Here is an 18,679-nt window from a genome sequence, read left to right on the forward strand (position 1 = left end):
GGGAGGGAGAGAGAGTGTGGGTGGGGACAGAATGAGTGGGTGACAGTGTGCGTGAGTCCTCCTGTTGGTGTCTAGCTCTGCATGCACTAGTGTCCAAGCGAATGTGTACACAAGGGTGCATGTGTAAGTTCTTTGGAACATTGCGAGTGGGTAACTATCAGCTGGCTCCTTTGGGGAAAAGCTGTGTTAATCTCCCTTATCTAATCCCAAAGGGATCTTCAGCATCAAAGACGCACTCAAATCTGTAGGAAAGGCTTAAATCCCAGAACAGGCCAGGAAACTACAACAGCAACTCTGAGCCAAACAAATATTCAAAACAATGCAAATTTCAGCACAAGACACAGAGAGAACACAAACATCATGAAAACTAGAACTCTTTACTTTGTTTTTTCTTTATATTAACAACATTATTTTCTAAAAAAAAAACATGAACAGAATTGTTTAAACTTGCAGTCAGGAAGCGACCGATCAGTAAACTGTTTTCCTGTGCACTGCTTTTATTGAACGCACAAGAATTCTTTGGAGAAATTCCCGCAGCCACCAAACAAGGAAATTATCATTATTCTCCACGAGGTACCTAGTTGGTGCTCAGTCAGAGTTCTCTTTCAAGGAAGGAAAAAGTAAGAAAATATATCCTTTAAAATTAATTTCTCTTAAAATAATCCCTGATCAAGGGTCCAGTCGAAGTTTGGTGCTAAATGTCATCTCCTTCACTTGTGTGAACCATTGGTAGGGCGGCCATTTTCTTCACCATCATTCCAGCAATGATTGTCCAGCTCAGTCCTCTTTGATTTTCTGTTCTCCTTCATTTATGGTCTACTTTTTAAAGAAAGTTAACTCCATTCTTCTCTGTCAAGTCAATTGGCCCAAAGTGCTTTCAGAAAGTGCAGAGTTGGCAGCAGTGACCTCTGTGTCACAGTAACCTTTAACCCTGACAGTGACAGAGGTCAGGGCTGCTCTTCTAAGGGCACCAAGGTGTGTCTGGGTAAAGTAGACAGTGAATGGACTTGAATCTTGAGAAGACATTAAAAAAAAAAAGGAGTTGGTTGTTATTTTTTGGAAGGATGGTAGCTTGATCCTCATGTTTGGATCCCACACCCCCACTAACCTGAGGAAACAATGGCTTCCTGCTGCAGTTTCTTACAGACAGCACCAGGTGGCACTGCAACTGGTTTGCAGCACACATGGAGCACCACTGGGTCAGTTATGCACAGCATGGGCAGGTTCCCCCCTCTCCATGTCCCAGGGAGCCCCCACACACACTCAGTGCATATTCGCACTTGCGCACATGCCACCCCTCATCCACACACTTGCCTCCCCTCACCCATACGCCTCTCCACACACGCTCACACTCACCCACACGTGTTCACACACTCACATGCATGTAGAGTCAGACATAGAGGTACACTCACGTTCATAGACACACTGACACATACACACAAATACACATGCATATATGTGTACGTGACCATACAATCGGCCACAAACATCTACACACACTTATGCATTCACCCTTGCTTGTTATTCAACAACTGTCTCATCTCCAACACTTTTCTCATGAATCAATAAAAGACAATTTTGACAAACAATGGGCTGTAAGCTGTGGCGGTTTTTTTGGCCAATTGCATCTATGTTTTCCACCATGAGGCCCAGTGAGCTTTCTTGCCATACTGTACTAGGCTTGCCCACCACGCCAGCCTCCTAACGCCCAGGCCTAGCTCCATCACTCCACACACCGTTCCCAAACACCGGATACCCATCAGAAAACCAGCATCGCTGGCACATTGGCACTCTGCCTGCTCACTCCCTTGGGACATGTCAGCAGCACCAACACCCCACTCAATCCCTCGAGTTCTTACATTCCAGGTGAAGATTGCCCTCAATAAGGACAGGCAGCGGGGGGTGAGGGGGGAGAGAACTGCCTCCTCACTGTCTCACACTGACCCTCACTGGGAAAGGCCAGGAGGCCCTCTTGTAGGGACACAGAGACACCCGCCCTCTCTCTCTACTGTTCCGCAGGTAGTACCACCACCTCCATGGAGGAACACCCAGCCCCTCAACCTCGGGAGAGGAGGAGGAGGAGGAGGAGGAGGAATACAGAGGCCTCCAGGGGCAGAATCAGCAAAGCTGCCTCCTGCACCAGCTCTTACACCTGCTGGGGAGGAGGGGGTGGGGGTGTGGGGGGGTGGGGGAGGAGGATGTTAGTCCCGAGAGTGTGGGACCACAGCTGGGGAGCACCCAAGGGAGACGTGCCCCAGGCCATCAGCACTCGGAGGGCTGCCAGAGACCAGGCAGGAGAGGGCCCAGTGGTGTCAGCAATCAAGAAGTTCATCGACATGCACAGAGAGGGATAGGAGCAGCAGGCAGGTCTGTGGGACAGAATGGCCTTCGTTGCCCAGAGGCTGCAGCACGTCATGCTACAGACCAGTAGCTCCCAGGGACAGACCCAGCAGCTCCCATAGACAGACTCAGCAGCCCCCCCAGGGACAGATCCATGCAGCATCCTCTCAAACACAGTTATATACACGTAAAGATATATACGCATGCACATACGTGTGTATTATCCATAAATGCAGCAATGTATACATACACAGGTAAATACACACAAACACACAGCCATATGTACACATAGGTGAACACACACAAACATATACATACACACTCGGTCATCAACACACACACACTTCAAGAGAGGTCAGATAGAGATCAAATGTTTATCAGAATATTAACTCCTCTGAGTATTAATTGCAATTATTTAATGGCAATCTAAGAGCATGAGAGCTTCTAATCTGAATGTTATTGTCTTTTTTCACCTTCTGATGGCAAGACGATGTTGAGATAATGATTATTAATGAAGTGACTGTGGAAGCAAATCAATCTCAAGGTGCCCTCATTAACTCGGCAGGCCAGGGAATCAGCACCAATCAGTGAGTGGTATGCTACACTCCTGTCTCTTGATGTAAAACCTGGTCCTGGATCTTTTAAAGGACGGTTGTGGTCCCTAACTTTCTCTGTATTGTGTGTGTTTAGTTTGTCTCCCATAACCCGAAGCTCAACTCTGCAGAGGCCTGCTGTAGGCCTCAAATATATTCCAGAAGCCTCCTCCTGACCTTTCACCTTCCACCCCAGTAAACATAAGATAATCAATAACTTTAATAGCCACTCACATTCGCCCATCACTCCTGTGTTGACACTTCAAAGAAAACCCAGTAAAACTGGGAAATAAAACATGCATCCTGCATACTTCAAAATGGAGGTACACTGGCTTCCAAACATTAACTATTTTTAACTTTTATTTTTCCCCTTGAGTTCCTGGGGAAGCATGCCTCAAATTTAAAATATTGGTCCTTGCTTCAAATGTCTCCAAGCAACCTTACCCCTGAATTTTAATTTTACTCCATGCAGGAATGGTTTGGGAATAGTTGTAAGTTTTTTTCTTTTGTTCATTCTCAGGATGTGGGCGTCGCTGGCTAGACTATCGTTTATTGCCTATCCCCAATTGTCCAGAGGCAGTTAAGAGTCAACCACATTGCTGTGGGTCTGGAGTCACACGTAGGCAAGACATGGTAAGGATGGCAGTTTCCTTCCCTAATGGACATTAGTGAACCCGATGGGTTTTCCTGACAATCGACTCCTGCTCATCATTAGACACTTAATTCCAGATTCTTCATTGAATTCAAATCCCACCATCTGCCGTGACGGGATTCGAACCCAGCTTCCCAGGCCATGAGCTGAGTCTCTGGATTAACAGTCCAGCAATACCATCACTTCGTCTCCCTGCGGAGAAACAGCTAGTCTTTTTTCTTAAGTTCTTTCTAGGGATGAGTGTGTCTGGCTAGTTCAGGATTTATTGCCCATTCCTAAATGTCTTGGAGAAGGTAGTGGGGAGATGCCTCATTTGGACCGCTGCTGTCCATTTGAGCAGGTTGACCAACAATGCTCTGAGGGAGGGAATTCCAGGATTGTGACCCAGTAACAGTGAAGGATTAGTGATACACTTCTAGGTCAGGGTGGGGAATGGCTTGGAGGGGAACTTCCAAGGGGTGGTGTTCCCATGCATCTGTTGTTCATCTAGATGGAAGGTGCTGCGAATACAATAGGTTGCGGCAGTGCATCTTTGAGATGGTACACACTGCTGCCTCTGTGCCAGCGGTGGAAGGAGTGACAACTAGAGGCTCTTCATTAGGACGGCCCGATGGCTCAGTGGTTAGCACTGCTACCTCATGGCGCCAGGGACACAGGTTCAATTCCACCCTCGGGCAACTGTCTGTGTTGAGATTGCACATTACCCCCCATGTCTGCATGGGTTTCCTCCCACAGTCCAAAGATATGCAGGTTAGGCCGTGCCAAATTACCCGTAGTGTGGAGGCAAGGTGGGCGAGCCATGGGAAATGTAGGGTTACAGGGACAGGGTGGGCAGGATGCTCTTCGGAGGGTCAGTGCAGACTTGATGGGCCACATGGCCTCTTTTCTCACTGCAAGGATTCTATGATTCTCCCCTCCCCAAACAGATGGGGACTCGATAACCCAGTGATGACTGAGCAAAGCTGCAGCCTCAGATATCATGAGATGAGCCAAAGGATTCGATACAACCTCCCACAGTGCGAGGATCAGATTCTGTCTTAGCTTCCCAAATATCCCATGATTCAAATCAGAGCACCAATGGGTTGCAACATACCTGGAAGGGTCTTCAGCGACCGAAAATGCTCCTTTCATCTCGATAATATTCTGCTTGTTCTCAAAGGTTCCATAACTTAGAGTGACCTGGAAACACAATCATTTAGACTTTAGTTGGATTTGTTAGCTGTTAAATTGTCCTCGGTGCTAAACCCCACAACAGGATAAATTGCTTCAAGACCCATGATCTGCGACCATTTATTTACACACTCATAGCTCACATCAAACAAGGACGGGACAGAGTATAGGGAGGAGATGGAGTGCTTAGCGGTGTGGCATAAAGGTAACAATCTCTCCCCCCAATGTCAGCAAAACGAAGGAGCTGGTCATTGACTTCAGGAAGTGGAGTGAAGGGCACACCCCTTTCTGTATCAGTGGTGTTGAGGTGGAGATGGTGGAGACCGTCAAGTTCCTGGAAGTAACCATCACCAACAATCTGTCTGGTCCACACACGTTAACGCTACGGTCAACAAAGCACAGCAATTCCTCTACTTCCTCGAGGGGCTAAACAAATTCGGCAAGTCCATAAAGACTCTCATCAATTTTTACAAAGGACCAGAGCAAGCATCCTATCTGGGTACATCACGGCTTGGCACGGCAACTGCTCTGGCCAGGACCGTTAGAAACTACAGAGAGTTGTGAACCCAGTCCATCACACAAACCAGCCTTCCCATCCACTGACTCCATCTACACTTCCCACTGCCTCAGGAAGGCAGCCAACATCATCAGAGACCCCTCCCACATCTCTTCCATTGGGCAGCAGATACAAACTTTTAAACACACATACCAACAGGTGCAGGAACAGCTCCCGTTATTAGACTGCTGAATGGACCATTCACATTTTAAATCTAATGTTGATCTCACTCTTTGTACACCTTCTCTGCAGCTCTAACACTATTCCTCATTCTGTTCTATCACCCTAATGCACTTTATATGGTATGATCTGCCTGCACTGCACACAGAACAAAACTTTTCACTGTACCCAGGTACACGTGACAATAATAAATCAAATCAAATCAAATCAAGAGGGTCGAACCAACCTCAGCCTGTTGCAGACCCTTCGGCCCCAACCTGAACCTATCCTTCAGACCCTTCGGCCCCAACCTGAACCTATCCTCCAGCCCCAACCTCAGCCTATCCTCCAGACCCTTTCAGCCCCAACCTCAGCCTATCCTTCAGCCCCTTTCAGCCCCAACCTCAGCCTATCCTTCAGCCCCAACCTCAGCCTATCCTTCAGCCCCAACCTCAGCCTATCCCTCAGACCCTTTCAGCCCCAACCTCAGCCTATCCTTCAGATCCTTCAGCCCCAACCTCAGCCTATCCTTCAGCCCAGCCCTCAGACTCATTTTGAACAAAAGGAGAGAGGGTGGAATTAGGCTATTTAGGCCCTTGAGCTGGCTCTGCTATTCAAGTCAATTTTCTACCTGAGTGCCATTGTTTTTTTATTTGCTGTTGGGATGTGGACATCGCTGGCTAGGCCAGCATTTCTTGCCGATCCTCGAATTGTCCAGAGAGCAGTCAGGAGCGAACCACATAGCTGTGGGTCTGGAGTCGCATGTAGGCCAAACCAGGTAAGGATGGCAGCTTCCTCCTCTAAAAGAAGCCGAGATGTGGTTTTACAACAATCGTTTCAAGGTCGTCATTCGACATTTAACTCCCATATTTTCATTTCGATTATTGGATTCAAATTCCACCAAACAACTGTGGCATGATTTGAACTCCAAATGGGTCTCTGGATCAACAGTCTAATGACAATAGCACTGAGCCATCACCTCCCACTTCCCCCGTATCCCTTGGAAACAGAGGGAGTTGATGTTTCGGGTCGGGTACCGCTCAGCCTCAAAAGAATTCCAAAGAAGAGTCACATTTGCCGACAGGGATAGATAAAGACGGATGACAAATGTGAAGCATCAACCCCAGCACAGACCAGGCCGAATGGCCGCTTTCTGTGCTGTAGATCCAAAGCAATGCAATATACAAGGATCAATCATAGAGTCATTCAGCACGGAAACGGTTCCTTCAGTCCAAACTGTCCATGCCGACCAGATTTCCCAAATTGAACTAGTCCCATTTGCCAGGATTTGTTCCAAATCCCTCTCAATCTTTCCTGCCCATGTACCTGTCCAAATCTCTTTTAAATGTTGTAATTGTACCAGCCTCCACCACTTCCTTTGGCAGCTCATTCCATACACCTACTACCCTGTGTGTGAAAATCACCCTCAGATTGCTTTTAAACCTTTCCCCTCTCACCCTAAAACTATACCCTTTGGTTTTGGGCTCCCCTACCTTGGAGAAAAAAATCTTGCCCATTCACCCTAACCATGCCCCTCATGATTTTATCAACCTCTATTAGGGCAGACTCCCAATGTTCGAGGTAAAGGTCCAGCCTCTCCTTATAACTCAAACCTTCTATTCCCAGTAACATCCTTGGAAATGTTTTCTGAACCCTCTCCAATTTAATAATATCCTTCCGAGATCAGGGTGACCAAAACGGGACACGGTACTCCATAAATGGCCTCACCAATGTCCTGTGCAGTTGCAACATGATGTTCCAACTCCTATACTCAATGCGCTGATCAATGAAGGCAAGTATGGCAAACACCTTCCTCACTAACCTGCCTTACTTTCAAGGAACTATGTATGTGCACCCCCTAGGTCTCTCTGTTTGACAACACTCCCCAAGGCCCTCTCATTAACTATGTAAGTCCTAATCGTCTTACCAAAATGCAACACCTCGCATTTATCCGATTTAAACTCCATCAGCCACTCTTCGGCCTATTGGCCCAGCTGATCTAGATCCCAGTGTATTCTGAGGTAACCTTCTTCACTGTCCACTATACAACCTATTTTGGTGTCATCTGCAAACTTATTAAATCGTGGTCTACTTTGAGGAATCACCATTAAACCATTCCAGCGCATCATCAGTCCGCCAAAAGCACAGGTTTAAAAAAAAAACAGCTGTATTCTGTCCAATTGAGTGTACAACAGTGAACGTGGTCAGTGTGGGTGGGATTCCACCAGCAGGACATCGGAGACCATACCTGACTTTGAATGTGGGATTTGGAAACCAACTGCAGGTTCTCGAGGTGGGAGTGGAAGAGTGGACTGCGGATTAGATTCACACCCAGGATGGCCTCAATGATATACCCAACGGTGCAGTCGTCAGGGAGACGGATCCTCTCCGCTGTGTTCATAAAATTTCCATTGCTAATTGTAAAATAAATCATGTTTTAGATTTAAAATGCAAGTCCTTTACAACACTTCATTATAATTACCACAACACAATGGGATAAATTTATGTCATTAATCAGCATGTGTTATGTAGGTGTGTGTGTGTGTGTGTGTGTGTGTGTGTGTGTGTGTGTGTGTGTCAATATGTGTTTGTGTCAGTCTGCGTGTGCACGTGCGTCAGTCTGTGTGCGTGTTGTTTGTTTGGTTAGGATGTTCGTTTTTTGAGTCTAATTTATGGGGATGGGTTTGTTCAGTGCCAAGACGGCCAAGAACGTTTACCCGTATTGTGTCCAATGAGATTGTTAGGAACTGAACGGCCAAGCTTCTCAGCCAATCATGGACCTCTACCGCAGTGTCTCAGCTCAGTCAGAGGCTAGCACTTTCTTCATCACCATCTCGGTTACGGCCCACACACTGGTGAATCCAAAGGCAAGGAGGCAGCTATTTCACCTTTGATACCCCACCTCCCGAGAAACCACAGGGAGAGGACAAGGGAGTGGGAATCAGGGGCAAAGGCAAAGAGTTGCCTTGCAGGGGTCATCCTTCTGCCCCATGTCTCTGAATGCCCCTGGACTGGGGAAAACGGAGGCCCATCTCAAACCCATTAGGCCCATCGTCCTGGTTGTACAGCTGGGAAACCGATCATTTTTCCCAGCTGTAAGGAAGACAGATAGATCTGGAAGGTGGTGAATGGAGGCCTTTCAGTGGCTGGTAAGGTGAGGAAGTTTCTAATAGACCTTCTCCCCCAGAACTCTATGGGGAGAGGGCATTCTCCAAGGCCAACTCACCTAATAATTTCCCTTTTACACTCCTCTCTTGGCAGGATGGGAAAATTGGCATCTGGATGGGTATATAAAGGGTTTGGAGGGATATGGGCCAAGTCCTGGCAAATGGAACAAGATTAGGTTAGGACATTTGGTCAGTATGGACAAGTTGGACTGAAGGGTCTATTCTTTCCTTCTCTATCACTCCTCCTCTCCCCACCTCGATCTCTCCCCATGTATCTTCCATTTCTTAATCTCTCAGGTTATCACCCTCTCTCCCAATCTCTGTATCACTGTCTCTCCATCTCTCCCCCTACCCCTCTCCCAATCTCTATCACTCCCAATCTCCCCCTTTCCATCTCTACCTCCTGCCTCTCTCCCTCTCCCTTTCTCTTTGCCAGGATTGAAGGGTTTGAGCTATAGGGAGAAGCTGAAGAGGCTGGGGCTGGTTTCCTTGGAGCGTCGGAGGCTGAGGGGTGACCTTTTAGAAGTTTATAAAATCATGAGGAGGCATGGATAGGATAAATCGACACGGTCTTTTTCCTGGGGGGGGGGGCAGAACTAGAGGGCATAGGTTTACAGTGAGAGGGGAAAAATTTAAAAGGGACAATTTTGTCACAGAGAGTGATGCGTGTATGGAATGAGCTGCCAGAGGAAGTGGTGGAGGCTGGTACAATTACAGTATTTAAAAGGTATCTGGATGGGTATATGGAGGGATATGGTCCGGGTGCTGGCAAATGGAACAAGATTAGGTTAGGAAATTTGGTCAGCATGGATGACTTGGACTGAAGGGTCTGTTTCTGTGCTGTACATCTCTGTGACTCTATCACACCCTCTCCCTCCCTCAGGCTAGTCCTGGGTGTCAGTGTACCCCAACTGTATCTGAACGAAATATTCTGCTGGAGGTTTCTTGTACCACAGCCAGAATGACTTGTCTCTTTCCGTCCCTGAGTTCAATCCTCCCTCTGCAAATACCCAGCCTTATAAAACTAAACATTCGCACTGCCCAGAAGGTCTTGACACAGAAGTTCTTTATTCACCCAGAGTCATTGAGAATGAGAACTGCAATAATGATCACTTCCCCAGCAGACTCCCTCTGCTGGTACATGTGGATATGGTAGCCCCAACTGACAAATTTCACAGCCCCATGTCCATGACAGGGCGAACCCTGTTTGGGAAAAATTCGCGAAGGTTTCATCACAAGACCTTTTCCTCCCAATGGCCACACCCCTCACTGTTGCCATTGTTTCACTGAGTCCATCCTCTCAGTAAACTGCCTCTCCACAGCCAAGTGAACCCTTAAATAAAAGTAATCAAAAGGTTTTCTTTTTATTACAGGCCCCACGGTTTTTCTCCCCCAAGTGTTGCTCCCACAAACTTCCCGGAGACTAATCTGGGAACATTGGAGACTTCAGAACAATCGAGAGAGTTGGTGACACGGCGAGAAAATGCCTGCTTCCCCTCCCTGACCTTATCAAGCTTTAATCGTAGTCAGGTCTTCATCGTGATTTTCTCAAAGGAGAGGAAGATGGATGTCATATTCTCAAATCGAGAAGATCAGACAAAGTCGGACATTAAACCAGAATGGTGGCAGAGCTTGGGGAATGAGAGTGTGCTCAAAACAGCAAGTGATAAGAATTCAGTCCCGTTAAAATCCCACACGCCCTCTTCATAATAACCTGCAGTTGAAATGCCTACCTTGCCCAAGGTGCCATCTTCAGCGCCAATCCTCGGTTAATACAAAACCCAGCGCCTCCAGTGGCAAACCAGAAGAAGACAGATTTCTGCAAACATTAAGGTCAAATTATCATTCCTTGTCACACTTTTTTTATTCATAGAATCCCTGCAGTATGGAAACAGGCCATTTGGCCCAACAAGTCCACACCAACCCTCTGAAGAGTGATTCATTCCTCGACCCTATTACTCTACATTACCCCGACTAATGCACCTAACCTACACATCCCTGGACACTATGGGACAATTTAGCACGGCCAATCCACCCTAACCGGATTGTGGGAGGAAACTAGAGCACCTGGAGCAAATCCACGCAGACACGGAGAGAGTGCGGAACTCCACACAGACAGTCACCCAAGGCTGGAATCGAACCCAGGTTCCTGGCGCTGTGAGGCAGCAGTGCTAACCACTGAGCCACCGTGCTGCCCCCACTCGCCTCCAGACTTATGTTCTGCTTTCTAACAGAAAAGGGAGGTGTTCCCATTTATGGTACAGTGGTAAAGTCCCTGGGCCACACAGACAGTCACCCAAGGCTGGAATCGAACCCAGGTTCCTGGCGCTGTGAGGCAGCAGTGCTAACCACTGAGCCACCGTGCTGCCCCCACTCACCTCCAGACTTATGTTCTGCTTTCTAACAGAAAAGGGAGGCGTTCCCATTTATGGTACAGTGGTAAAGTCCCTGGGCTTGTTGTGCAGAGGCCCAATGATTCAAATCCCATTATGGACGCAGTGCAATTTAAAATCAGTTAGTCTGGGAAGCTGTCCCTCTCAGTTATGAAACCACCATTGATTGTTTTTTTTTAAATCCCATCTGGCTCATTGCCCTGCTATAGGAAGGATATGATTAAATTGCAGATGGCGCAGAAACGATTTACAAGGAAGCGACTGGGATTGGAGAGGGAGTTATTAGGAGAGGCTGGGACTTTTCTCGCTGAGTGTAGGAGATTGAGGATTGACCTTGTAAATAAATGTTTACAAAATCATGAGGGGCATAGATAAGGCAAACAGAAAACATCGTTTGCCCAGGGTAGGGGAGTCCAAAACTAGAGGCCATAGGTTTAAGGTGAGAGGCAATGGATTTAAAAGGGACCCGAGAGACAACCTTTTTGCACAGAGTGGGGCTCGTATGTGGAAATGAACTGCCAGAGAAAGTGATGGATGCACGTCCAGCAATAACATTTAAAAAGACATTTGGACAGGTAGATGAACAGAAGGGGTTTAGCAGAATATGGGCCGAACGCAGGCAAATGGGACTAGTTTAGTTTGGGACATCTGGCCAGCATGGACGAGTTGGACCGAAGGGTCTGTTTCTGTTCCGTTTGACTCTTTGACTCATTGTGAAAGCTGGCTCCGGTTTTCCCCACAGTCCAAAGATGTGCAGGTTAGGGTGAATTGACCATGGGAAATTGCCCATAGTGTTCAGGGATGTGTAGGATGAGTGCATTAGTCAGGGGTAAATATAGGGTAGGGGAATCGGTCTGGGTGGGTTACTCTTCAGAGGGTCAGTGTGGGCTTGTTGGGCCGAAGAGCCTGTTCCCATTCTGTAGGGATTCTATGGTTCTCTGTGTGGACCTGAGCAAACCACACAGTGCAAGGGCAATTAGGGACGGCCAATAAATGCCTTGAAGCCCACATCCCAGGGGAGATTCAAGGGTAAAAAGCTTCAAATCACCTTGAACAGGTACCACCATTCCACCATTCAATGGTGACCACATCTACAATGTCACAGAACACCAAAATCTTTGTGACGAAGGTCACCATGACCACAAGGTGGAATTTGAGCAGTTCAGCATGGTGAGGGGGCATCAATTTTCCACAATGGTCCTGCACGAGGGACAGGAAAATCAGCTGCCATTTCCACCAAAGGTATAGAAATCCCAGTTGGCACTACCCACTTCAGGAGGGCGAAGGTGGCAAGTTGGAGTCCCTGGCCAGAAACCTAAACAATTTCAGCTGATTCTCCAGTGCAGTAATGAGACACTATCTTTTGGGTGAGACCTTAAATCATGGAACCCCTACAGTGCACAAAGAGGCCATTCGGCCCATTGAGTCTGCACCAACCCTCCAAAGAGCATCCCACCCAAACTCACTCCCCTACCTTATCTCCAAAACTCATATTTACTGTAGCTAATCCACCTTGCCTGCACATCTCTAGGGTAATTTCCCATGGTCAATCCAACTAACCTAAATACCTGTGGACTGTGGGAGGAAACCGGAGCTCCCGGAGGAAACCCACACAGACACGGGGAGAACGTGCAAACTCCGCACAGACAGTCGCCCGAGACTGGAATCAAACCTGGGTCCCTGGCACTGTGAGGCAGCAGTGCTAACCACTGAGCCACCGTGCCACCTAAATACAGTTGTCCCACATGGATGGAGCACATGGGTGTGTGTCTACAACACATGAACTGCAGCAGTTCAAGGCACCACCTTCTCAAGGACGACAAGGGAACCAACAATAAATATTGGAACAAAATCAGAAAGTTGCTCGAGAAACTCAGCAGATCTGGCAGCAGCAACAGAGAGAGAAACAGAGTCAATGTTTCGGGTCCAATGACCCTTCTTCAGAACAGTTAACGATAAATGCTGGCTCGTGTCCCATGAATAAATGCCAAGACCTCACAGCACTGCCTCGGAGGAAGAGTCACTATCCTGGCCAATATTTAGATCAAGGTAAGGAAAAAACGATAACTATCCGGCCACTGTTAGAGCACCGTTTGTGGGATCATGCTGTGCACCTGTGTACAGAAGTGTCTCCTACATTATAGCAGCAACAACACTGCAAAAACACTTCATTGGCTGCAGGATGCTTAGGCTCATTCTGACACTAAGAGGTGCTATGTAAATGCAAGTCTCTCTGTTAGCTCTACCCTAACACCTGCTGGAGGTGTTTTCTCTCTAGAATGGTTTTCTTTCTGCAGTCAGAGACTGTGATAACTCGTTGTTGAGAAACACAAAGAGCTAGTCATCGAAATATCAGTGACCACAAAATTTAATCCCAGTAAGGGAATTACTGGCAATGCTTTTATGATTGAAGGCAAAATGTTGTCCAAACAATAGAAGAACTTCCAACAAATTACCACATAAACACAGTGGCTGCAAGAGCAAGTGAGAGACTGAATTCTGCAGTCAGGAACTCACCTCCCCAAAGCCTATCCACCATCTACAAGGCACAAGTCAGGAGTGTGATGGAATACTCCCCACTTGCCTGGATGGGTGCAGCTCCAACAACATTCAAGAAGCTTGGGACCGTCCAGGACAAAGCAGCCCACCTGATTGGCACCAAATTCAGAAGATTCACTCCCTCCACCACCAACGCTCAGCAGCAGCAGTGTGTACCACTTACAAGATGCGCTGCAGAAATTCACCAAGGCTCCTTCAACAGCACCTTTCAAACTCAGAGCTCTACTGTCTAGAAGGACAAGGGCAGCAGATACATGGGAACACCACCCCCTACAAGTTCTGCTCCAAGTCACTCCCCATCCTGACTTGGAAATGTATCACCGTTCCTTCACTGTTACTGGGTCACAATCCTGCATTCCCTCCCTCAGGGCATTGTGGGTCAACCTGCTCAGATGGACAGCAGTGGTTCAACGAGGCATCTCCCCTCTGCCTTCCCCAAGACATTTAGGAACGGGTAATAATCCCGAACTAGCCAGAGACACCCACATCTCTAAAATGAACATAAGGAAAAAAGGCTGGCTGTTTGTCCACAGGGAGGGGTTGCAATGGCCTGGACTGGTATCGCTGGGTCAAACCCCAGGAACATCCCCCTCTAAAAGCACTGCAAGATTTCCTGTGGCACATGGACTGCTTTGGTTCAAGGTAGCAGCCCTCCACTACCTCAAGGGCAGCTAGGAATGGCCTAGCCAGCAAAACCCATTGTCCTTCAACAATTTCCTTTAATCACCAAAACCTCCTTCAGTAGCACACTCCAATTTTATGACCATTTCCACCTGGAAAGGCAAGGAGAGCAGACAAAGGAGAAGATCACTATCCACAAGTTCCCCTCCCAAGCCACTCACTGTCCTGACCTGGAAATATATTTGAGAGAAGATTTGTAGCTCGGGTGCTCGTTGCTGTGGTTCTGTTCGCCGAGCTGGAAGTTTTTGTTGCAAACGTTTCGTCCCCTGTCTAGGCATCCATGAACATCAACTAGCTACGAAACGACACGACCAGCTATCCCTAGTAGTCACACACGCAGACGACAAGCAACATGAATTCGAGTGGGACAACACTACCATTATAGGGCTAGCGAAACAAAGAACAGCCAGGGAATTCCTAGAAGCTTGGCACTCATCCACAAACTCCATCAACAAACACATCGTTGCTGCTACAATATACCGGCCACTACAGCGACAGCTGAAACTGACAACCGGAAGCAGCAGGGACAGGCCACTATAAATGCCGGAGGAAACACCACAGAAGCGCTTCACAGGAGGCTCCCAAGCACTGAGGATGTCGCCTAGCCAGGGGACGAAACGTTTGCAACAAAGACTTCCAGCTCGGCGAACAGAACCACAGCTGGAAATATATCATCGTTCCTTCAGTGTGGCTGGGTCAAAATCCTGGAAGTCCCTCCCCGAGGGCATTGTGGGTCAACTCTCAGAAGGTGGGACTGCAGCGGTTCAAGGAGGCAGCTCACCCCCTCATGGGGGCAACGAGGGACAGGCAATAAATGCTGGGCCTAGCCAGAAGCGCGCGCATCCTGTGAACATGTTCTTTACTTTTAATATTAACGATCTCCTGAGTATGAAAGTAGGGCAATGACGTTGCAACATTCCCTCAATCCTGCAGTTCGGTACAGGCCAAGAGTGTAACCCAGGATTATCCAGGAATAAGGCTTAAAGGGACAGTCTTTTGACTCCAGTCTAGGAGTCCTGCTAATTAGACCGGGTTGCTGTAAATCATGGATATTAGCACAAACTCTACGGGGTACTGTAAGAATAAAGCCAGTTATCTCCACTGCAATATGCCCCTTTAACATCCCCCTCTGTTGTGGAATGAACTTCCTGAGGAAGGGGCGGATGCAGGTACAATTACAACGTTTTGGATAGACACATGAATAGGAAAGGTTTGGAGGGATATGAGCCAGGAGCAGGCAGGTGGGGCTAGTTCAGTTTGGGATTATGGTCAGCATGGACTGGTCGGACCGAAGGGTCTGTTTCCGTTCTGTGAGACTCTGACCACAAAAAAACGCATCATTTTCTGAAGAGCACTCCAACATGTGACAAACCACCAACAGGCCAATGACGGAGCGTCTTCCTAACGCCCAATAACATTTCATAAATAAGAAGGGGCTGGTTGAAATAGATTCAGTTGTACCTTTCAGAATGGAACCAGACAAAGGTTTTCAACAATAGTGTGTGAAATATAGGAGAGCCAGTACGGGCATGACTGGCCAAATGGCCTCCTTCTGCGCTGTACCATTCTGCTCAATAACTATCTCCGAAAAGGCAGCATTTCTTTTCTGAAGTCACTTACCGTTTTGTTGTTGGGCAGTTTTTCAGACGCTTCGATTGGTCGATCCAGACTGGGCTTTCCGACGTAGATGTCCTGCGTTGGAGGGAAGCTTGACAGCAGATTCAACAAGGCGCGAACATTGACATAATTATCGTCGTCGACGTGGCAAAACCACCTGAGGGATCAGCACACGGAGGGCCGAGGTTAGAGGTTAAAGGTTAAAGGGAGGGCAACTCTCATCGAGGTAAATTGCGCAGGCACTGAAGGGGGCATCCCGAGGTGCAAGCACCCTGAGCACCATGGGGGATGAGGGTGGTCCTCTGCCGTTTTCAGAGATTGCCCTTCCTCATTCCGCACAGCTGCCACCTCCCCCCCCAACTCCCCCCGCGACACTTACTTCAGACGGGATGCGATGAATACGTCGTACTCGGCGGCCATCTTGCAGGACAAGGCTTGGCGGCTGTGTGCTGATGAGCAGTTCGTATTGATCACTCGGTGACCTGGACGGAGAGAGGGGAGAGGCAGCAAGTCATTAACATGATGAACACGAGATAGCTCAGAGCCAATGACGGTGATCCACACGGACGCAAGGCCAAACTGGTCGGTACACCAGAGAACAAGAGAATCCACCAACGTGCCTCCTGTTCATTTCACTGTATGAGAACATTGTGAAACTTGAAAGGGTTCAGAAAAGATTTACAAGGATGTTGCCAGGGTTGGAGGGTTGAAGCTATAGGGAGAGGCTGAACAGGCTGGGGCTGTTTTCCCTGGAGTGTCAGGGCTGATAGAGGTTATAGAGGTTTATAAAATCATGAGGAGCATGGATAGGGTAAATAGACAAGGTCAATTCTCCGGGGTGGAGGAGTCCAGAACTAGAGGGCATAGGTTTCGGGTGAGAGGGGAAATATTTGAAAGGGACCTTAGGGGCAACTTTTTCACACAGAGGGTGGTGAGAAGATGGAATGAGCTGCCAGAGGAAGTGGTGGAGGCTGGTACAATTACAACATTTAAAAGGCATCTGGATGGGTAGATGAAAAGGAAGGGTTTAGAGGGATGTAGGTCAAGTGTTGGCAAATGGGACTAGATTGGGTTGAGATATCTGGTAGGCATGGACGAGTTGGATCGAAGGGTCTGTTTGCTGTACATCTCTATGGCTTTATTTGAGCGATAGAGGATGGCCATTCTGTCCAAACCCAATACTCCTTTCCTCAACCTAACCTTCCCCTATCTATCAATTTATTATCTCACAAAACTAACCTTTCTTTTCTATTCATTCACAGGATCAGAGCGCCGCTGGCTAGGCCAGCATTTATTGTCCATCCCAGAGAGCAGTTAGGAGTTAGGCTGTGGGTCTGGAGTCGCATATAGGCATGATGGTCCCTTCCCTAGAGGACATTAATGAACCAGATTATTTTTTCCTCTGACAATGGGCAATGGATTCATGGTCCTCATTAGACTCCTAATTCCAGATGTTTATTAAATTCCAATTCCACCACCTGCCGTGGTAGGATTTGAACGAAGTTCGCCAGGATGTTAACTGGGTTTCTGGATTAACAGCCCAGTGATAATACCACTAGACCATTACCTCCTCTGAAGCCATTCAACCAGAAGCTGTAGGGGCAGAAGTAGGCCTTTAGCCCGTTAGATGTGCTCTACCTTTTGAAGAGATCATGACTGATCTCATGGGCGGCACGGTGGCTCAGTGGTTAGCACTGCTGCCTCACAGCACCAGGGCCACGGGTTCGATTCCAGCCTCGGGCAACTGTCTGTGTGGAGTTTGCACATTCTCCTCGTGTCTGCGTGGGTTTCCTCCGGGTGCTCCGGTTTCCTCCCACAATCCAAAGATGTGCAGGTCAGGTGAATTGGTCATGCTAAATTGCCCATAGTGTTAGATGCATTAGTCAGGGGTAAATATGGGGAATGGGTTTGGGTGGGTTACTCGCCAAAGGGTCAGTGTGGACTAGTTGGGCTGAAGGGCCTGTTTCCATACTGTAGGGAATCTAATCTAATCTAAGCCCACAACTCTGCTTTTCCCCACAATCCTTGAATCACTTCTGGATTAAAGATCCATCTATCTCACTTGACTAATCCTTAAATAACGTAGACTGGACAGCCCCCTGCAAGAAAGAATTTCACAGATTCACTCCGCTCAGCTCTGTCTTAAATGGGCTGCCTTTACACAGACACTGTCCCCTCTGGTCCAAGAGTCTCCCATAAGGGAGAACCAACCTCTCTGTAGCTAACCTGCCAAGTGCCTAAGAATCTGATACATTTCAATAAAGGTCACCCCTTATTCTTCTTGGCTCCATTGAGTACAAGCCAAATCTCCTCAACCTCTCCTCATAAGACAGCTCTTCCACACCCAGGAGCAGCCGAATACACCACCTCTGGATTGCCTCTAATGCAATACCTTCCCTTAGATAAGGGGACCATAACACAATTACAGTCTGACTAATGCGCTGTATGGTCTTAGCAAGACTCACCCGTTTATATACACCAATCAGTTTGAAAAAATGCCAATGTGCCATTTCCTTCCCTATTAGCCACTGACCCTGGATGCTAGCTTTTTGTGATTCACACATCGCCTACATTAGCTGAGAAATGTCTTATATTTCCTGAGGTCTTGAAAAGCGTGATAGAAAAACAAGTTTCTTTTTAAACAAATGTGTTTGATTGCTTGTTCAGTCTTTCGTTTCAACTGAGCAGTCATTTCCTGGCAATTTACTGCATCCCGTACTATTTGTATTTAAATGCCATGCGGGACATTGAAAGGAAAACCAGGCAAACAATGAGCATGATAGGGGTGTGTG

General features: G+C 47.7%; 1 protein-coding gene across 1 annotated transcript in view; it reads right to left on the bottom strand.

Annotated features, from left to right (window-relative positions):
* Positions 1–359: 359 nt before the first annotated feature.
* Positions 360–18,679, bottom strand: part of LOC122542250 (beta-1,3-N-acetylglucosaminyltransferase lunatic fringe-like) — a 60,457-nt gene continuing 42,137 nt past the window's right edge. The window contains exons 3-8 of the mRNA XM_043679791.1: positions 16,267–16,369; positions 15,891–16,044; positions 10,371–10,456; positions 7,719–7,884; positions 4,679–4,764; positions 360–1,013 (exon numbers count right to left, since the gene is read on the bottom strand). Coding sequence (XP_043535726.1) covers positions 962–1,013; positions 4,679–4,764; positions 7,719–7,884; positions 10,371–10,456; positions 15,891–16,044; positions 16,267–16,369 — 647 coding nt within the window. The 3' untranslated portion in view covers positions 360–961. The remainder of the gene's footprint in view (positions 1,014–4,678; positions 4,765–7,718; positions 7,885–10,370; positions 10,457–15,890; positions 16,045–16,266; positions 16,370–18,679) is intronic.

This window comes from Chiloscyllium plagiosum, chromosome 39, assembly GCF_004010195.1.
Source record: "Chiloscyllium plagiosum isolate BGI_BamShark_2017 chromosome 39, ASM401019v2, whole genome shotgun sequence".
NCBI lineage: Eukaryota > Metazoa > Chordata > Chondrichthyes > Orectolobiformes > Hemiscylliidae > Chiloscyllium > Chiloscyllium plagiosum.